The sequence below is a fragment of the Leucoraja erinacea genome, chromosome 10, assembly GCF_028641065.1.
Source record: "Leucoraja erinacea ecotype New England chromosome 10, Leri_hhj_1, whole genome shotgun sequence".
In the NCBI taxonomy this organism is placed as follows: Eukaryota; Metazoa; Chordata; class Chondrichthyes; order Rajiformes; family Rajidae; genus Leucoraja; species Leucoraja erinaceus.
The window spans coordinates 29,065,485-29,086,861 of NC_073386.1; the positions used below are offsets into that span (position 1 = coordinate 29,065,485).

The 21,377-nt window shown below is 39.8% G+C and overlaps 1 protein-coding gene and 1 long non-coding RNA gene across 7 annotated transcripts in view; one reads left to right on the plus strand and one right to left on the minus strand.

Annotated features, from left to right (window-relative positions):
• patj (PATJ crumbs cell polarity complex component) overlaps window positions 1-21,377 on the minus strand; it is a 215,784-nt gene that overhangs the window by 126,807 nt on the left and 67,600 nt on the right. For 3 of the 6 annotated variants that reach the window (XM_055641829.1, XM_055641830.1, XM_055641831.1), the window contains exons 19-24: window positions 15,075-15,284; window positions 10,323-10,442; window positions 9,481-9,810; window positions 8,970-9,093; window positions 2,714-2,909; window positions 1,447-1,566 (exon numbers count right to left, since the gene is read on the minus strand). In XM_055641829.1, coding sequence (XP_055497804.1) covers window positions 1,447-1,566; window positions 2,714-2,909; window positions 8,970-9,093; window positions 9,481-9,810; window positions 10,323-10,442; window positions 15,075-15,284 — 1,100 coding nt within the window. The remainder of the gene's footprint in view (window positions 1-1,446; window positions 1,567-2,713; window positions 2,910-8,969; window positions 9,094-9,480; window positions 9,811-10,322; window positions 10,443-15,074; window positions 15,285-21,377) is intronic. The other 3 variants (XM_055641833.1, XM_055641832.1, XM_055641834.1) reach the window with 3 other exon arrangements.
• LOC129700969 (uncharacterized) overlaps window positions 1-21,377 on the plus strand; it is a 65,955-nt gene that overhangs the window by 28,029 nt on the left and 16,549 nt on the right. The gene's annotated exons all lie outside the window — the stretch shown is intronic.

Here is a 21,377-nt window from a genome sequence, read left to right on the forward strand (position 1 = left end):
GATTCATCATCCTCTGTCTCAAGAAGTTTCTCTTCATCTCCTTCCTAAAAAAACATCCTCTAATTCTTCCTCCCACCTCCGAAAGACGTGTGCGTTGTTAGGGTAATTGGCCACGTTAAAATATAGGTGAGTGATCGAATCTGATGGGGAGTTTATGGGAATATGAAGAGAATAAAATGGGCTGATAAGGATAAAATGGATGCTTAATGGTCAACAGTTTATGCTTTAAAATTCTGGCACATCTTATTAATTGATAAAACTGCTCATAAAAATAACAAAAATTACAGTAGGTAGTAGTTAAATTCTATAATAAATCCCATAAAATATTTGTTTGGTCACTGAAAATGCTTTGGAACTCCATATCATAACGCTTTGTTGTTATAATGCGATAGTTACACAGCACGTTAGCCTTCATCAGTCAGGGAATTGAGTATAGAAGTTGGGAACAAGACAAATGCAAAGCCACACTTGAAGTACTGTTTGCAGTTTTGGTCACTGTTATAGAAACTTTCCATTATGTGGGTAAGAATGCAAGGAAGATTAACAAGGATGATGCCATAAGAGTTCTTGCATCATCCTTGTAAATCTTCCCTGCATTCAAAAAGCCTTAAAATGTAGGGCGTCATGGTGGCTTCACAGTAGAGTTGCTGCGTTACAGCGCTTGCAGTGCCGGAGACCCGGATTCGATCCTGACTACCGTAGTCAGATTCGATCCTGACTACGGGTGCTGTCTGTACAGAGTTTGTATATTCTCCCCGTGACCGCGTGGGCTTTCTCAAAGATCTTCGGTTTCCTCCCACACTCCAAAGACGTACAGGTTTGTAGGTTTGTAGGTAAATTGGCTTTGTAAATGTAAAAATTGTCCCTAGTGTCTGTAGCATAGTGGTAATATATGGGGATCGCTGGTCGGCACGGACTTGGTGGGCCGAAGGGCCTGTTTCCACGCTGTATCGCTAAACTGAAGTAAACTCAAGGGCCTGAATTACAACAAGAAGTTGGTCAGGCTAGAGCATTCTTGACTGCAGCGCAGGTGATTGAGGGGTGTTCTTATAGAAGTGTATAAAATTATGATATAGATATGGCATAGATAAGGCAAATGCACAGTCTTTCTCCCTGGATAGGGGAATCAAGAACAAGAGAACAAGGACTTAAGGCAAAAGGGGAAATATTTAATTTGCACCTGAGGGGGAACTTTTTCCACACAGAGGGAGGTGGGAATATGGAACGAGCTGCCAGAAGCAATTGCGGTAGGTACAACAACAACATTTAAAAGACATTTGGACAGGTACATTTTTTTTTTCTGACAAGCTAAAAAAGCTAAAATTATCAGAAGATCTATTTCCAGAGGAAAACTGCTGGCAATGATTATACATTAGAAATAAAACCAACCAAAAATATTAAAAATTATGTTGACTAGTAATATAACAATTATAATAATGTTACTACCTTGCAGTATCTTTCATCCTGGATTCTGCTGCCAATTCTACAGCATTGCTAGATTTTGTTTGCTTTGAAGCTAAACTTCTCTTATAGCGATCCACATCTTTTGCTGGTATATAAGTAATCCTAGACCCCCACAACCAACAAAGAGTATGGCATTTTAAATTAATTTTATTCAAGCAAAATAAATATTATGCCATGATCAGTTGTAAGATACTGATTTCCACAAATTGCACGAAATAAATAGCTCAGACACAGAGTTTCAAAATAGATGATTCTTATAAAGCATTAAGTTTTCATAATCGATGCTCAATATAGTTAATCCGAGATGGAGTTGGTATATCTGCAGCATCCATAAATCATGGAGAAGTAAATATTTTATTTTCCCTTGATTACGAACCAAATGGGAAGATATGCACATGGACTGTATTATCTTTGGCTATGATGATCTCAATAATCAAATCACTGCAGACATAACATAATCTCATAAATGAGCAGCAATCATTTGTGAAAGTCAAACAGTGAGAGTGTGTTGCAAATTATAATCACTGACTAAAGCTAGTGTTTATGGTAAGAAAGTAGAAAGATGTCAGGAAAAATTGGATTATTTTTTCTTGGTAATTCACAAACACAAAACTATAAATTACTATCACATCCCATCACCATTAATGACGTAGAGGTTTACATTTCCACTAAATAATTATTTTCATCCACAAAGGTTCTTAACATGTGTTTATATAAACATACTTGCGTGCAACCAAGCACTATTAAATTGATAACTTCAGGACCAACAAATTAGGCCATTTGGCCCATCAGGTCTACTCCACCATTCAATTATGGCTGATCTCTCTCTCTCTCCTAATCCCATTCTCTTGCCTTCTCCTCATAACCCCAAACATCCTCTTTTAATCTTGTTTAATTTGAAAAAACAGCACAAAGTAAGATGTCAATAAGATGTATTCCAACATAAATTGATACTAAACCGAAAAGGATTTTGCTGAGTATGTCATAGGTTATAGGGAGGATAAGTGAGGGAGGAGACAAGCTAAACAAACAAAACGTTCTATATGCAAGAGAAGACTAGGAATTATATAAATCACAAAAATAAAATGTATTTATTTTGCACACTTGATGTTGGCCAAATGGCTGAGGTTAATAAATAAAATGTAAGATCAAATTGTTGTGAAACTATTCAAACCAAATATTCAATCAAAAATGCATTAACAAGTTGAAACAGGAGAAAGTTGCACAATATAGAATGAGAAATACTCACATAAGTTCCTCATTTGTGGCTTGCTTGGCAAAAAATAATTGCTTCTGAGTTGAATTTAGACCAGTTGTGGGCTCCACGTTCAATGCAACAATATAATCTCCCTTTTGGAGTTGTCCGTTTCTTCCAGCAGCACCTTCACTTTCAACGCTTTTGATGATCGCCCCAGGTCCTCTGTTATCACTTTTTATGCTCAATCCTAGTCCAAGCAAAACAATAATAAAAATATAGTAGGAATGTTTAATTACAAAACATAATCTACAATAATGATTGAACAAGATATTTATGCAACTATCCAATAAAAGTAATTTTGCAGCTCGTGTAGCCACTGCCCAAATCTTCAGGTTGTCAATGTTCAGACAACCCTGTGGTGTGATGGGTTTCCACTGGATGCTCCAGTTTTCTATCACACCACAAATCTGAAAAAGGACAATTGTAAATTGCCCCCTGGGTTTCAATAAGTGGTACAATGGTGCTGAGTAAGGGGACGTAAGGAGAAAGTAAAATGGATTACATGTGGGATTAACGGAAACATCGGATGCTAGATAGTCGCTGTGGACTTGTGGGCTGAAGAGGCTGCTTCCGATTGCATATGACTCGTTTGAATTTTGATTCGCTGACCAAGTGGGTCTAGGAATGGCTAATTCAGTTCAATTCAGATATGTGCGGTGTTGCACTTTGGGAAGTCATACGAGGGTAGAACCTTCACAGTGAATGGTACAGCCCTGGGGAGTGCGGTAGAGCACAGGGATCTGGAAGTATGTAATTCCCTGATAATGGCATCACCGGTAGATATGATGATGAAGGTGGATTTTAACATGCTGGCCATCATCAGTTAAGGAATTGAGTATAGAAGTTGAGACAGGATTTAAAAGGCACTTGGCCAGGTACATGGATAGGAGAGGTTTAGAGGAATATAGGCCAAATGAGACCAGTTTAGATGGGGCATCTTGGTGGGCTGAAAGGTCCATTTCCGTGTTGTATGACTCTACAACTAAGTTGAGACGTCATGCTACAGATGTACAAGAATTTCCTGAGACCACACTTGGAGTATTGTGTGCAGTTTTGGTCACCTTGCAATAGGAAAAATGCCATTAATCTTGAAAGACTGCAGAGAAGACATTTAGACTGAAGAAGGGTTTCGGCCCGAAACGTTGCCTATTTCCTTCGCTCCATAGATGCTGCTGCACCCGCTGAGTTTCTCCAGCTTTTTTGTGTAACCAGACATTTAGACAAGATGGGTTTTGAGGGATATGACCATGGACGGAAATCCTGTGGGGGTGGGGAGGGACACACGGACCCTCCATGATTTGAGAGGTGGGGGACAATCCCCCCCATGTTTTGTAATTCGGATTTTGAAATTCGGTGAAGAAAACCTATTAAAATCTCCGCTTTCCACGAGACAGTGGGGTGTCACTGTTAAGCGCTTGTTAAATGTCTCTATTAACACCGTATTAACACGATGTGTCACCAATTGTGTTTTGATCTTCCAAAGCTGTCTGATGTGGGTACAATTACCATTTGAACGAATTGGATGTATTGGTGGATGGAAAAGATTTAAACGGGTATCGGATTTAAACGAGTCAGGTCATTAAGGAATCCGGTCGAACGGGTTTCCTGGCTGGCTTGCACATAAGTCCCTCACTCATTTAGTATGTTTTTCCCATCTCTCTCTCTCTCTCTCTCTCTCTCTCTCTCCTTCTCTCCCTTTCAAGGTTGGTTCTTCTGTTTGCCTTTATTTGCTTCAGTTTTATTTGTTTGTGTTATTTACCACATTGCAGCTTTTGAAAGATCCAAGCGGGTATCAGACGCTTTCTAAGGGCTGAATCGGCCTGTTCGCGGGGCCTTTCATCGCCCGGCGCAGCTTAAAATCAAACTGCTGTGTCGAGACGATTGAGGCTCCCTCTTTGCTCCCGCTGGCCGATTTTAAGCCGTACCGGGCGATGAAAGGCCCCGCAAATGGGTCGATTCAAGCCCCACGATTCGGGGCGGACGAAGCTGCTGTTGTTGAAGTTCAGAGTCGGTCACCGACCAGGTCAGCTCCCGATGATACGTGTGTGTGTGTGTGTGTGCGCGCGCCAAGAAATCGTGTGCCCCCCCCCCCCCCCCCCGCCTATGTTTTGATAGCGATTTCCGTCCCTGGATATGACCCAAATACGGGCAAATGGGACTAGCCTAAATAGGGCATCTTGGTTGGCATGGATGAATTGGTTTGACAGGCCTGTTTTTGTGCTGTACGACTCCATGACCATGACTTAATATTATATATGGCCAGAAGCTAAAAACATTAGTATTTCTGCAAGCACTAGATGTGTTTTGGTGCAAGGACAATTACATGGTGGTAAAGGATAATACTGCACTTATAAATGAAAAATTAGTAGACAGGAGGTCAGATTATCTAATCAGCATATTTTTAACAGCATCTTTTCCTTTTTCAAATAAGTAGGTCAGTGTCAGAATTTAAATAATAACAATGAAGAAATCCAAGCTCTATGATTTCTATAAGAACAACTGGATAAAAAATATATATATAGGTTACATATATTCATATCAAAATTAGGACAGGAAATTTCGGCTGCACCTGAATATGGAGCCCCTTCTGCAAGAAATGGATTTTTAAGAGCCATTACATCAATCTATGTACATCAGGGTCAGACAGTTTCTCTTCATTGAGTTGCTGGGCAGGAAAAATATAAATTTCTGGGCAGTGGATGTGAAACCGGGAGAGCGTTTAGGAAAACTTAATTCATTTTTATTTTAAATGGTTTTATATTTATTATCCCTCTTTGCTATTGTAATTAGTGCATGGTAACAAGTATCAAACAGATTGCTTGCAACCAACATCTGACTAACTTTACTTTTTGTTCTTGCTCATTCAATTTGAGCAAACATATCTCCACTTTAGCATAAAATGGCAGAAGTGACCATGACGAGGGGGAAACTGGAGAGGCATTCCTGAAAGAAGGTTCTTGATAAGGATAAGGGACAGGAAAACTTGTGGAAAATCATTTGTCAATGATTTGTTGATGCGCATCAATGCACCTTCTGAACTTTGGACAGAACATCGTACTAAGATTTATTCCTTTACCTTTCAGGACTTTGTTACTATATAGTTAGATATTGTTCATGGAGAAATTAAAGTTAAGTGAGGAAGAAGGTGATAAATTTCACGGGGAAAAAGATACTACGGCTGCATATTCCATGCAAGGGACTAGCAAAAATATCAAACCAATTTATGGAAAATAAATTTAAATGCAATAAAGGAAATACTACGAAATAAATGAAAATCATTGCCGTACAGCATCTTACAGATATTAGGCTAGAAAATGATAATGGTTGTGTTTTTTTATCTCTATATGGGAAAGGAGACTTGTGTGACCAATTTTGCAAAATCATGTTCCATCTCACAAGGAAGGGTCCTGAAAAATTTCCAGAGAAGGTTAAACTGTTGGGTATAAATGCAGGAATAGCAAGATGGATTCAACAGTGGCTGAATGGGAGAAGACAGAGGGTAATGATGGATGGGCTGTTTGTCGGGTTGGAGGCAGGTGACTAGTGGGGTGCCTCAGGGATCTGTGTTGGGTCCTTTGTTGTTTGTCATGTACATCAATGATCTGGATGAAGGTGTGGTAAATTGGATTAGTAAGTATGCAGATGATACCAAGATAGGGGGTGTTGTGGATAATGAAGAGGATTTCCAAAGTCTACAGAGTGATTTAGGCCATTTGGAAAAATGGGCTGAAAGATGGCAGATGGAGTTTAATGCTGATAAATGTGAGGTGCTACACCTTGGCAGGACAAATCAAAATAGGACGTACATGGTAAATGGTAGGGAATTGAAGAATACAGTTGAACAGAGGGATCTGGGAATAACCGTGCAAAGTTCCTTGAAGGTGGAATCTCATATAGATAGGGTGGTAAAGAAAGCTTTTGGTATGCTAGCCTTTATAAATCAGAGCATTGAGTATAGAAGCTGGGATGTAATGTTAAAATTATACAAGGCATTGGTGAGACCAAATCTGGAGTATGGTGTACAATTTTGGTCACCCAATTATAGGAAGGATGTCAACAAAATAGAGAGAGTACAGAGGAGATTTACTAGAATGTTGCCTGGGTTTCAACAACTAAGTTACTGAGAAAGGTTGAATAAGTTAGGTCTTTATTCTCTGGAGCACAGAAGGTTAAGGGGGGGACTTGATAGAGGTCTTTAAAATGATGAGAGGGATAGACAGAGTTGATGTGGACAAGCTTTTCCTTTGAGAATAGGGAAGATTCAAACAAGAGGACATGACTTCAGAATTAAGGGACAGAAGTTTAGGGGTAACATGAGGGGGAACTTCTTTACTAGAGAGTGGTAGCGGTGTGGAATGAGCTTCCAGTGGAAGTGGTGGCGGCAGGTTCGTTGGTATCATTTAAAAATAAATTGGATAGGCATATGGATGAGAAGAGAATGGAGGGTTATGGTATGAGTGCAGGCAGGTGGGACTAAGGGAAAAAAGTTGTTCGGCACGGACTTGTAGGGCCGAGATGGCCTGTTTCCGTGCTGTAATTGTTATATGGTTAAATCGGTTAAATGAAACTACGGTCATTTTTCTAATTTTACATCCTTCATAAATTCACATGATTTACTGATTATATTTTGGTGATGTTCTTCTAATTAAGTAATTCGCATCTTTGAATGAAAATTTGTAGAAGGTTAGGTTAGATAATTATTTTAAAACTTTAGAAGTAAGACTTTAACATACAGGTAATTCAGTTTCTTTGTACTGTCTGCAAGGGGGTGCCCTGCATTCTTACTACATTGGAAATATTTCAGAGAAGGGGAAATTACCTGCTGTGTGGGTGATTGCGTGGGAAGAGATGAGTAGTCAAGTAGGTGCTGCAGAAGTTTCTGCAGAAGGCAGAAAGGGCTGGGGATGGGAAGATGTGTGTGATAATGTTGAAGGTGGCGGAAATGTCAGGGAATAATGTGTTGGATATGGAGGATAATGGGGTGAAAGGTGATGATCAGGGAAACTCTATCCTTGTTTCATCTGGAGGAAGAGAGAACGAGAGCAGAGACATGAGCAGAGAAAGATACAGATAGTTACACTCATTGCATTTGGAATGTCATTCCAAGTGGGTGACAAGAGTTTGCAGGAGTAAAACACAATTTTTACCACTGCTCCATGATTTCGCTAGATATGTCTGGTGAGGTTTGGATGGCATGCCACTATTTCATAATGACACTTAGTCTACCATGCATACACACACTAATTCAAAACAATTTTGGCTTCATCAACATTGCAGTACAGCTCATTTCATCTCTAACACCCGCTACAGGAGTTATCTCCAAATGTACGATGATGTAAAGAAAATGCAATGCACTTCATCTTCATTTAGTTAAAGATTGCAAGGAAAAGAAATTAGAAAGGGTCTCAAATTCAATTCCAGGTCCATAAATAAGATGGCCAGCTCGTAGTTCTTGGGTAAAGTGCTTCCTGAACCTACACCCCACCACAGAGTAAGTGCAAAATGTACTCTGCAAGCATTACCTTGAATGGTTTGTAGTGATCACCACACTCCCTATGATTTGATCACAGATAGACACCTTGATACCATCTATGCAGTTGCATTTTCATAAAAGTGTTTTGGTCAGAGTTTCGGTTTTGACTTTGTAAGTTCTCAGAATAGGATGTTACCCACCCCCAAAGGAAAGTCAACGCAAGAGGTGCAAGAAGAACTTGGTTGATTTATGTCGAAGATAATAATAAGGCCCACAATGTATTTTTGCTGTGACACCTCTCAGCACCCTTATGGGACTGTTATTGCAAGTGTTAAGCAGAGTAAAGGATGCATTACACATGGAGAAAAAGCAGGCACTAACTGGCTACAGTCTGGCAAAAGCTGCAGGGAATCTGTTGAGGAGGTTAGCCGAGAGAGGGTCTGGAAAGCTATCCTGTTTCACATGTGAGTATGATAATTAAGAAGCTTTCAATACAAGGCTCATGTAGATGCACAATAAGATGGTGAGGTGTTCTGTTTGAAATAATGCAAGAGATGATAAAGAGCATTACCAAATTGCTCATAAAACAGACAAAAATAGATCCATTTTCGACATTAATATTATTTGAAATATTATTGCAGTTTTTAAAGCGGCAAATATAGCGTTCTGTTGAAAATCTTTGGGGCGGGGTTTCAGAAAATAATATCATGATTGAATGAGAGGATATGGTAGCAAGCTTACACAATTCAATGTATTATTTAAAACTGGTCATACCTAGATCATGCCCATTTCTCATTATGGTGACAGTTCTCTCAAAATCTTCTGGCACCATCTCTTGGACATTGGTTGACCCATTTGTAGACGAAGTTAGTGAACTTCCATTAAACGTTTCTTCATTCTGAATGAAGGCAAAATATATTAAGGCACATCACAAGTAAATTACCATATGCAACTCTGATCTCAATACTTGGATCTGAATAATTTCAAAGTAAAGAATAAATACATTTGAAGTGTCATTCATGATAGTCACTTCATTCTTATTCACAGCACGGGTCATTTTAGCAAGTAGAAGTGTTTCCAAACCAGAAAAAGTGATAGATTTACAATAATTATGCAGACCTCTAAATCACATATGCTTCATTAATTAATACTAATGTTCTAACAACATTCATTCTTGGTGATAGTATAACACTGTTGATTTGATTTTAATATTATCCTCAGTCTGAGGATCTGTAAATTTAGAGAAGCTAACCCTGTAAGAACACATCATTTAAATTATTCTTACCTCATTTGCATTATATTGAAATAAAGGTGGAGTATTACGAAATTGATCATTAGTTGTAGTTAGGTCCGAAGGTTCATAATATTCCAATTTATCCTTTATACCCTGCTGCCGATTAACCATTTCACCTATTACAGGAATCACCTTGTTCTCATCATCCACCAACATTTCCTGCTGTTCATTACTCTGGGTCCATTGATTTCTTGTTAATGTCTCAGATGACAAAAAATCAGCTGCTTTGTCAACCTTACTGGGGTGTAAATTCAAGAACTTTAAATCCACCTCAGGTTCATCAACTAGTTCTTCTTGAGAAAATGAAACATCGTCAAATTCCTATTGAACATAGCAAGAAATGTATAGTTAGTTTTAGTTACTTAAAATGTGAGAGATCTTTATCCCTCGGAATTAAAACAAAGAAAAAAATATTTTGTGCAGCACTTTAAAAATTCAAACTGAAAACAGTTTTTTAACCAGAACAATGTTGAATGGGCTTTAAATAATTAGATATTTCCATGAATATGACCTTTAGATTCAGGACCAGTTTCTATCTGGCAAACCACCCTCTTTCCAGCTGGAGTGTGGTCCTGACTTTCCATCTACCTCATTGGAGATTTTGAACTATCTTTAATCAGACTTTACCTTGCACTAAATGTTGTATCCTTTATCTGTACACTGTGCACTGCTTGATTGTAATCATGTATAATATTTTGTTTGATTGGATAGCACGTAATATCTCCAGATAATTAGTCCAGTCCTCTAGATTGTCCATTTCATACACACATCATAAATATCCATATAGAAATACTTCAATATTAATTTTTAACTCCTAATGCAAAGGTACTTACATGGGGCACAGGCAGGTTTGTGGAATAAGCTAAATTCAACATGTCTGAATCATGCTGGATATTTTCTCTAGTAGAATTTGAGCGGGTGAAGTCTGAAATGTGATTTTCATTTGCTTCGGTCTGAAAGGAAAAAATGCAATTTTTGCAAATTAAACAGCGCTTCCTATCCTATCTTCACCAGATGATTTTAATGATGCTTCCTTTTTTTTAAACCCTTCAATCATTTCCACAAATCCCATCAATGCTTTAAGATATTAACAAATTGAATGAAAGCACTAATATATCCAAATAAAATGTGTAAGATTATGTGGTTCTCTCTATTAAGGTTTGAACTTATCATTTAGATGTGGTCAACAATGTGGTTTCAGGTAGATAGCCAATATTTTCATATTCATGTAGCAGCTGATGACATGTTATTATTATGCCTCAATAAGCTTTCTTATTTAAAGTGATGATTTTGGTGCTGTTCATCTTATGACACGTGTTGATTTAATATGGCAATCATGCTTCAAGTCATTACAATCAAGAAATCAGTGGTCTAAGCATTAGACAAGATACTAAACTACTTTATTGTCCATGGATCCTGAGAAATGGTAGAAGATTCTATACAGCAATACTGCATCTATCTCTGCATGATGCTTAGATATGAAAACGAATAGTCTGGGGAGAAAGAATAAATCTTACCACCTTACAGCATGGAAGGAAATAATTTGGCCCATCATGTCTGTGTGCTCACTCTTGAAGTAAGCTACACAATGTGCCAAACTCTTCAGCCATCAGGCTTCCCCCTCTCCCCTCCCCAGCCGTGAAATATTTTTTCCTTTGCAATGATATGTGGAATTACCACTTAAAAATAATCAAAACTATTCCATAATCCTGCCAAATTAAAAAATATAGAACTGAAGATGCTGGTTTATACCAAAGAGACACAAAGTGCAGGAGTAACTCAGCGGGTCATGTCATAAGGAATAGGAATATAATTAGGCCATTCAGCACATCAAGTCTACTCCGCCATTCAATCGTGGCTGATCTATCTCTCTCTCCAAACCCCATTCTTCTGACTTCTCCCCTTAACCTCTGACACTTGTACTAATCAAGAATCTATCTCTGCCTTAAAGACAGGGTCAGGTGGCATCTTTAGAGAAAAAGGACAGAGGTGATGTTTCAGGTCGGGACACTCCCCAACCATAAGCCATGGATGAATGGCGCTGTAACTGGTCTGCTGAAGGCCAGGGATGCAGCTTTCCACTCAGGCGATGCAGAGGCCTACACAACAGCAAGGTCCAGTTTGAGGAAGGGCATCGGGGAAGCAAAGCACTGCTCCACGAAGCGTATCGAGGAGCATTTTAACAGCTCAGACTCTCGACGCGTGTGGCAGGGCATCAGAACCATCACCGGCTACAACAGCTCCACACACGCACAAAGCTCATCCCTCCCTGACGACCTGAACTGTTTTTTTGCCAGGTTTGATTGCGCCGACAGCAGTGGCAACATACGGGCACAGCAGGGACCCTCCCTCACCACCGGTGCTGACTCTGAGCCCCCACAACAGGGACCCTCACCACTGGTGCTGACTCTGAGCCCCCACGACAGGGACCCTCACCACCAGTGCTGACTCTGAGCCCCCACGACGTGAGACGGACCCTGCAGCACATCAACCCCAACAAGGCCACCGGACCTGACGGAGTGCCAGGGCGGGTTCTGAAGCACTGCGCAGGGGAGCTGACTGCGGTGCTCACGGACCTGTTTAATACCTCCCTGCTGCAGGCCTCCGTCCCAACATGCCTCAAGACAGCCACAATTATCCCTGTGCCAAAACAATCAGCCATCAGGTCCCTCAACGACTATCGGCCAGTGGCGCTGACACCGGTGGTGATGAAGTGCTTCGAACGTCTGGTACTGGGACACTTGAAGAACAGCATCCCCCCCTCCTTAGACCACCACCAATTTGCCTATAGGGCAAACAGGTCGACGGAGGACGCAATGTCACTGGCCCTCCACTTCACCCTGACACACCTTGACCAGCGGGACAGTTATGTGCGGATGCTATTCATAGATTATAGCTCCGCCTTTAACACCATCCCCCCCCATAAACTAGTCACCAAGCTGGACCACCTGGGCCTCAACACACACCTGAGCAGCTGGGTCCTGGACTTTCTCACCGGCCGACCACAGACTGTGCGCATGGGGAGGCAGGTCTCCTCCAGCATCACCCTGAACATCGGTGCACCACAGGGCTGTGTGTTGAGCCCCTTCCTCTTCTCCCTCTACACTCTCGACTGCAAACCCACCCACGAGGCCAACACCATATTAAAGTTTGCAGATGACACCATCGTGGTAGGCAGGATCACGAGTAACAACGAGGCCGCCTACAGGACAGAGGTAGAGAACCTGGTGAGCTGGAGCCGTGAGAACAACCTGATCCTCAACGCAGCAAAAACAAATGAGATGATCCTGGACTTCAGGAGGAGACCGAAGACCTTCATCCATCAGCCCATCACCATTAACGGCGAGACAGTGGAGGCTGTGCAGAACATCGGGGTCAACATCAGCCACGACCTGACCTGGACCGTCAACATCACGGCGACGGCCAAGAAAGGACTTCAAAGGCTTCACTTCCTGAGGTGCTTGAAGCGGGCACGTCTCCCACAACAGCTGCTGGTGAGCTTCTATAGGTCAGCCATCGAGTCAGTTCTCACATACTGCATCACAGTATGGTACTCTGGCTGCACCGCAGAGAACAGGAAAGCTCTCCAACGCATCATTAAGACTGCTGAGAGGATCACTGGCACCCAGCTCTCCAGACTGGAGGACATCTACCGGACCCGCTGCATCCGGAGGGTCAAGGGCATCATCAGAGACAGCACACACCCTGGACACTGCCTCTTCATCCCACTGCCCTCAGGAAGACGATACAGGACACTGAGCGCCCGCACGACAAGACTAAAAAACAGCTTCTACCATAGAGCTGTGACACTACTGAACTCTATCCCCCTCCCACACTGATTCCCCCCCTCTCTCTCACACACCCGCCCATACTCCTATATGTTTATAGTCTAATTTTTTAATAGTTATTTTTTAAACGTATTTTTATACTCATATTCCTGTGCAGCTGGAGGACTGCTCCAACAAAATTTTGTTGTCTTGTACAATGACAATAAAGATTATTATTATTATTATTATTCACATCGAGTCTGAGATGCTGCCTGATCTGCTGAGTTGCTCCAGCGCATTGTATCTATCCATCATCCTTCCAGGCAGTTCATTCTAAACCAAATGAATTGATATATAAAAAAGAAAAGCTCATCTGCTTTCTGGTTCTTTTGCTAATCATCTGCAGTTTATCTCCTGGTTACCAATCATTCTGCCAGAGCCAACAGTTTCTCACTTTCCTCCAGTTCCTCTCAGAAATTTCTTGATAAAGAGAATTCAGTTTTGTCCCTCATCTCTATCATTCTCCTGTGCATCCTCTCTCTCCCCAAAAATTGTAATGTTTAGAATTGGACAGTGATTGATAAAGGCGTTAAATGTTTTGGCTTCACATTAAGCCAATGGCACAGGCTTCTTTAATAAAGGCCTTATTAACTTGCGCTGCCTCTTCCAAATATTACTGAATGTGAAACCCTACATATTTTTCTGCCCTTGCGTCTCATCTTAGATCATATGTTATCCTCGTTCTTTATTCTTTTCCACAAAACACATACCAGAATATAGCTGACTTTCAGAAACAATTATATTCCTGTACAAATAGTTTAATAAGATAGTCACTATAAATAGTTGGTTATTTCCCTTGATGGTGGACATAGCTAAATCTGAAGACAGCAACAAAAGCATCTAATATTAAATAGCCATTTAATAACAGAAAGGTAAATAAATGCCCATGGAAACACAAGAGATTGCAGGTGCTGAAATCTTGCATAAAAATTAATTGCCTGGAGAAGCTCGGCAGGTCAGGCAGGATCTGCGGAGGAAAAAGGATATTCATAATTTCAGGTTGGGACCCTTCTTCTGTTGTCCGTCCATTTCCCTCCACAGATACTGTATGATCTGCTGAGTTTCTCCAGTCGCTTGTTTTTAGCTCAAGTAAATGTCTATGTTGCTTAGCAAAATCACTTTAAAAAACTGCTATGCTACGGCATCTTACTTAAGAGATGAGAGAATACAAACCAAATTTATCTCCATGTTACACTCCTGACAGAATTTCTTCTTATGCCTTTATGTCACATGCACAATTGTTAATTTATCAACTAACACTATATTACATTTTTCGAGGTAAACATACATAAACACAGAAACACTTTAAAGCCAACAAACCATTCTAATACATTTAAGTAAATATAACCACATTATACCCAATTACAAGAAAAACAATTTCAAGAAATGATGAGCCTCAGTAAAATGAATTTGCTCATTTTCTAACTTTTGTGCTCAAACATATACCACTTAAATTTCTTAAAGATGAGGAAGCTATGTAACTATTTTTAGATTATCTGAGACTGAAATGATCAGCTATGCCAGTCTAGATTAGATTGATTATACTTGTTAAAAAGCTGTGACCTAATGCAAAAAAAAGTTTACTTCTTGTATATTTTCTTTGCATTTATGTTAAGAAACAAAAGGGAGAATTCCACAGTAAAATAAATAAATGTAATGTTACTTTTTTTACACATAGTTTCCTGGAGGCTGAGATCTCTTCCTAATAACCTTGACATTATCAAAAATTTACATTTCATGAACATTATTGGTGCTTACCACCATTGGTTTGCAGATGCCAAGGCGGACCTTGCCATACGGAGTGTCTTTCAAAGCCTGAACAGCTTCCGCCAAAGAGGTATTCTCTAGATTTTGGTCATTAACAAAGACGAGCCGATCCCCGGGTAGCACTCTGCCATCACATTCAGCAACCCCACCAACCACCAAAGAGCGAATAACAATAACAGTGCGTGTGGGATCTAAGGGATCCTGCAGAGGGAGCCAGAGACCATAAGAAGAAGATTAGACAAAGAAAGATCTAAAGCAAGCTGAGACAAAAGGTACACAGCGCACAAGCCTATAACATTTATCAATCCCACATGCAATCCCACAAACATAACAACCATTAAATCCACAAACAATATTTGTAAAAAAAATATTTTCTTTAGCGGTTTAATTGGCATTGAAATGTCACTCTTATCAAAAGCAAATAAGTCAGCCAACATTTATTGAACATGGTCCAACAGCTTTAAAGAAAATACATACAAACTTGAGATGCCACTTTACCCACACAGTGTTAATGAATGATAATACAGAGCTCAACATGCAATTTGCCTCTAAACATAATACCGTTTTTGAAACAAGGTGGGATAAGATGGGGAAAGGGATGGGCACAATTGCCAGCTTCCTTCCATGCAGCTACCATGAAGACTGCAGAGTCAGCAATGAATTAGTACATCACACAGAGAGGCAAAGATGTGAAACTGAGGGTGAGCGATCAAACTGAAATACATTAGTTCATCAAGGTTCTTTGAGGATCATTAGGATAGAGATATAGCAGTTATTAATACAGCAGAACTAAATCACAGTTAGCAGGCAACAGTTTTCTCCATTGGTTGCAAGCCCTGCCCACCAAGCTACCAGATGCGCATGGCTTTGCCCGTTCATAATAATAATAAAAATACACGTTATTGTCATTGTAAATACATACAACCAAATTTCAGGCACACTGAAGATTCATGATCTATTTCTTCATAAAAGCAGCTGGGTTTAATCAAACATTACCGTACAGTTTGAAAGCAAATCTAGGTGAGGAAGTGGTTAGAACTGATTGAAAAGGTACATTGTTGTGTGGAAGTCTGTCTTTCTGCCAGTCCGCAATTGCGTGGAGGTAATGTGTGATAATTGGAGACACAAAAGGCTGTCGATGCTGGAATATGGAATCATGACTAGTCATCTGGTGCACTGAAATTGGCTTTGGAATAGTCAGTAGCATACACAGAATAACTATTAATTACAAATATCATAAATCCACTGTTAAATATCTTCATTATTTAATACTATTCTGGTTCCTTAATTTTTTTTTTTTTTAATTTAAGTTAATGTAATGTTCTTTTCTTGGTTTCAGTTTTACTCAGTAAAGGAGGGAAAAAATCACATAAAAGAGCTTACAATTGCAGAATGGTTGTTGAAGAATTTGAATTTGGCCACATAGCAGGCAACATCATAATGAATGGGTGTTTTATGGATCAGAGGAAGAATAGCGAGGCTTCCCAAAGATTGGTGTTAGCATCACAGCAGTGGAAAATAAAGCAGCGGAAGGGATCCACTGTGGATTTCAGTAGAGCATTGGATAAAAAGATTGTGAAGGAAAATTTACACGGCTACAGATCATGTGATTGGAGTAGAATTAGGCAACTCGGCCCATCAAGTCTACTTTGCCATTCACTCATGGCTGATCTATCTTTCCCTCCTAACCCCATTCTCCTACCTTCTCCCCATAACCTCTGAAACCTGTACTAATCAAGAATCTATCTATCTCAGCCATAAATATATCGACTGACTTTGTTTCCACAGTCTTCTGTGGCAAAGAATTCCGTAGATTCACCACCCTCTGACTAAATAAATCCCTCCTCATCTCCTTCCCAAAATAACGTCCTTTAATTCTGAGGCTATGATCTATAGTACTAGATTATCCCACTAGTGGAAACATCCTCTCCACATCCAAGCCTTGCTTTACTCTGTAAGTTTCAATGAAATCCCCCCTCATTCTTCTAAACTCCAGCGAATATAGGCCCAGTGCCATCAAACGGTCCTTATATGTTAGCCTATTCATTTTTGGGATGAATATATACAGATATATTACTAGTGAACAAATGGAAGTAGTGAGATGCTTGGGTGGTGACATGGCATGGACATGATGAGCCAAATGTTCTCTACAACCATTCTACGATTCCATAATTTGGATCAAGGACAAACCAACTCAGATAGAAGACAGAATATCATCATGGCTGTATGGGTACAAATACAGGGAATGTTGACACAAGGGATTGACACAAGTCATAACTCGCCAGTGCCAAAAGTTGCACATTAATTATAAAATGAGATCGGAAAAGTAAGCGCCATCTAGTGTGCAATGCCCATATTACACCATGGGGAGCCTATTTCCGTGTTGCAGTCTATTTAAATGATATATTATTATACCATATATATATAATAATAATAATATATTTTATATATGTGTGTGTGTGTCTTTATATATGTATGTGTGTGTGTGTGTGTGTGTGTGTGTCTGTGTGTATATGTGTGTGTATGTGTGTGTGTGTATGTATATATATATATATATATGTGTGTGTGTGTGTATATAATGCACACACACACACATATATACATATATATATATATATGATTGTAATCATATATAAAAATAATATAATTAATATAATTGTGAGGTTTTTTTTGAATGAGTGCCACAGAGGTCCTCTTGAACCAGCCTCATTAATAGGTCGGGGCAGGTCTTCTGGGTTCCCCGTTTACTGAACCCCACTGAGTGCCAGTGTGCAGAGTGGGGATCATGGTCATAGTGGGATTGTGGCAGTGCCAGGCTGGGGGAAGGCTACGGCAGGAAAATGCCTAGCCCTAATTCGCCCCCCTCCCAGAGCTGCCCATGGCTGGAGCTGGAGCCGCTTTGGGACCGGCTGCGGGCTCTGTATGTGTGGCCCCGCAGCGCGTTCACCTCGGCCAGCATGCCCTTCTGGTGGTGGCGATGCAGGGGGAAAGCACTGCCTGAGCCGCCTTCAGCACCCAGATAGCGCCGGCTCCATCAGACCGCCTGCTCGCTTGCTGCAACACCGGCCGGCTGGCCGACAGCCCGACGGACCCTTCGCTGCACTCACCAGAGGTCCGGCCAGACGCTCACCACACCAGCGGCCCAAGGCTCACCTCCTGGCAGGAGCGGGATTGGCCAATTTGCGTCTGACCTCAATATCAAACATGCATTGATTGGGCAATTACTACTCAGAAAATTTGAGGTTTTTCTCATATTTTTAAAAATGTGCAGGTTTTGTCCTTGATGAGTTTCAGGTATGATTTATATAATATTTTTACATAATATGTTAAAAATTTAGGTAGTTCTGTGAGTTGGGTCACAAAACTAAACGAAAAGGCTCCTCGGTCCACAGCCTACAGGGAAAGACTCTGCACACTGATATTGCTGCCCCAGCAAACCTAATGTAACTGTCATACCTGGGGCCTGGAAAAAAATAAATGAAACTTTACCACCATCTACATTGATGGTACATTAAAATATTCTACCATCTTTGTGATACAATATTTGGAATAAAGATTGAAAAACTGCCAATGTTTAAAAATTATAATTTAAATTTGATGCAAGAATGAAAGTGATTTTTAATGTCAGACTTTCCCTGCGAAAGTGAAACTAGATCTTAAAGTTGCAATAGTTTAAAAAAAAAATCAAATTTTACAATAAAATCATTAAAATAACTTTAAAGTTAAAGTTTCAGTATTACTGCAATTAATTTCCCCTCTTTTCTCAGCACATACTATGTAAAATCTATCAACAATAGGAACTGTAATTTATGCTCCATTCAGCTGCTTTAATGACTTAGAAATTCACATTCAACATACCAACATATTGACCCACAATTTGCTGGGAAAATAATGGCAAGCTTAATAGGTACAAGGTTATTAATGTGCAAATGACACAAACATTTGTACATTAAAAGAGTTTTGTCAAATCTGCAGAACATGCAGAATAATTTGCGCTTCCAATTTAATGTTAGGCTTTTGAGAACAGCAATTTATGTGATTAAAGAAATTACTGTATTTATAGTGATAAAACAAATGACAAATGCTACACAAAGGCATGAAAGTTAGACTTAATAACATAAGGATCATTTCAACACTAGGATTTATGCTCCTAGCATGTTAACTGTGAAGCGTCAAGCCAGCAGTTACCAACAACTCTTACAGCTCTCTAAAATGTTAGATTTTTAAAATCTTATCTTTTGTTTATTGTTTCCATCTATACTTCTCTCAGTCTGTTCTCTTTCCTCACTTTCAACTACTTAGCGTTTAATGCCCACTACTTCATTCCCTGTCCTATTTCGCTCTCCTTCAATTTCATGGGTTTAAGGGCAGCACAGTTTTGCAGCTGGTAGAGTTGCTGCCTCACAGCGCCAGAGACCCAGGTTGGATCCTGACCTCGGGTCTTGTCCGTGTGGAGTTTGCATGTTGTCGCTGTGACTTGTGGGTTTCCACCCATATCGCAGAGACGTGCATGTTTGTAGGTTAATTACCCTCTGTAAATTGCCCCTGGAGTGTAAGGAGCAGATGTGAAAATGGCATAACATAGAACTAGTATGAATGGGTGATCAATGATCGGTGTGGACTTGGTGGACCAAAGATCTTGTTCATAAGCTCATGTGATTGGAGCAGAATTAGCACATTCGGCCCATCAAGTCCACATCATTCAATCATGGTTGATCTATCTTTCTTCTCCCCACAACCTCCGACTCCCGAACTAATCAAGAATCTCTCTGTCTCTGCCTTAAAAATATCCACTGACTGCCTCCACAGCCGTTTGTGGCCATTAATTCCACAGATTCACCACCCTCTGATGAAATAAATTCCTCCTCATCGCTTCTTAAAGGAGCTTCCTTTAATTCGGAGGCTATGACCTCTGGTCCTAGACTCCCAATAGTGGAAACATCCTCTCCATATCCGCTCTATCCAGGTCTTTCACTATTCGGCAAGTTTCAATGAGGACCCCCTCATCCTTCTAAACTCCAGTGCGTAGAGGCCCAGTGCCATCAAATGATAACCCATTATTTCCATGCGGTATCCCAAAACTAATGTTTCTTGCTATCAATGTTTAGCGAGGTTCCAGATGCCCCGTTATCAGACAGCACTTCCAGCAATTTGTGTTGCACAGAAAATCTGGAGGTGAATAATCATGTAGAAATTCCACCAATCCATATGTAATCCAGGAAATTTTACTCTGCAACAATTAGTGATTATACCTCCCATTACTGCCTTTCAAGCCTAAGGTAAAACAATTGAAAAATCTAAGTAGTCTGTTGTAATTTCTCCACGAAATGCTTTCTAAAGTTCATAGAATTATCAAACATGAATACATTAGCCTACACCTATTGAAAATTCATAACAGCAATTTTGTTTCTGAAATATCTCTCATTTAAACATAATAGAACGTAAAACATGAAGAAGTTCCTAAAAAGTATAAGGCTTTCTTTAAATGTTTGTTGCAGTTAATGTAATACTTTATCATGCAGCTGGCAAATAAAAAAAGGAAAAGTACATATGTTCCATTAGACAGCTGGTGTCAATCATAGTCTCCAGGGCCTGAGGAAAATATGTTTACAGAAAGGCTGCATTTCATCTGGCAGCATGCACTTACAAGCAGAGTTCATCTTTATTAAACATACTTCATTATCTGGTAAAAATAAAGGTAAACTTGATAGGTAATGTTTTCCCTACACTGGCCAGTTTGAGCTGCAAGCAACTTAATATTTCTAGTGTTTTATGCAGAAACTATGTTAGATTATTACAAAAATATTCAACATTTCTGCACTTTAAAGTTTAACTAATGAATATGCCAGCAAAACCTTGAATAACAATTGTGGCAGATTTTCAGCAGAGATAAAAATATAAATGAATCAAATTTATAACTTTCATCAGTAAATTATTTACCAGAAAAATCAATTGTCTGCCATTTGGGTATAACATTATGTGTAAATGTTTGAGAAACACCAAAAGATAATTTTTTTAATTTAGAGATTAATAGGTCCCACAATCTTGAAAACACAGGCAAAAACTTTCTATATGCAGCCTGCATTGATGCCAGGTTTTCTAAATAATTTTATATTATGGTATTAATATACAAAAATATATTTCCTGCAGCACGAAATAGTTTTGTACACCAATAAAAGTTGTCAGCTTTTTAATGTATTTTATTACTGTGACTGAGGGTCAACCAGTTAATACATTTTTGTGATCCATTGAGAACTTTGCAACCCACTTTGGCATAAATCTTGCATTAAAGTG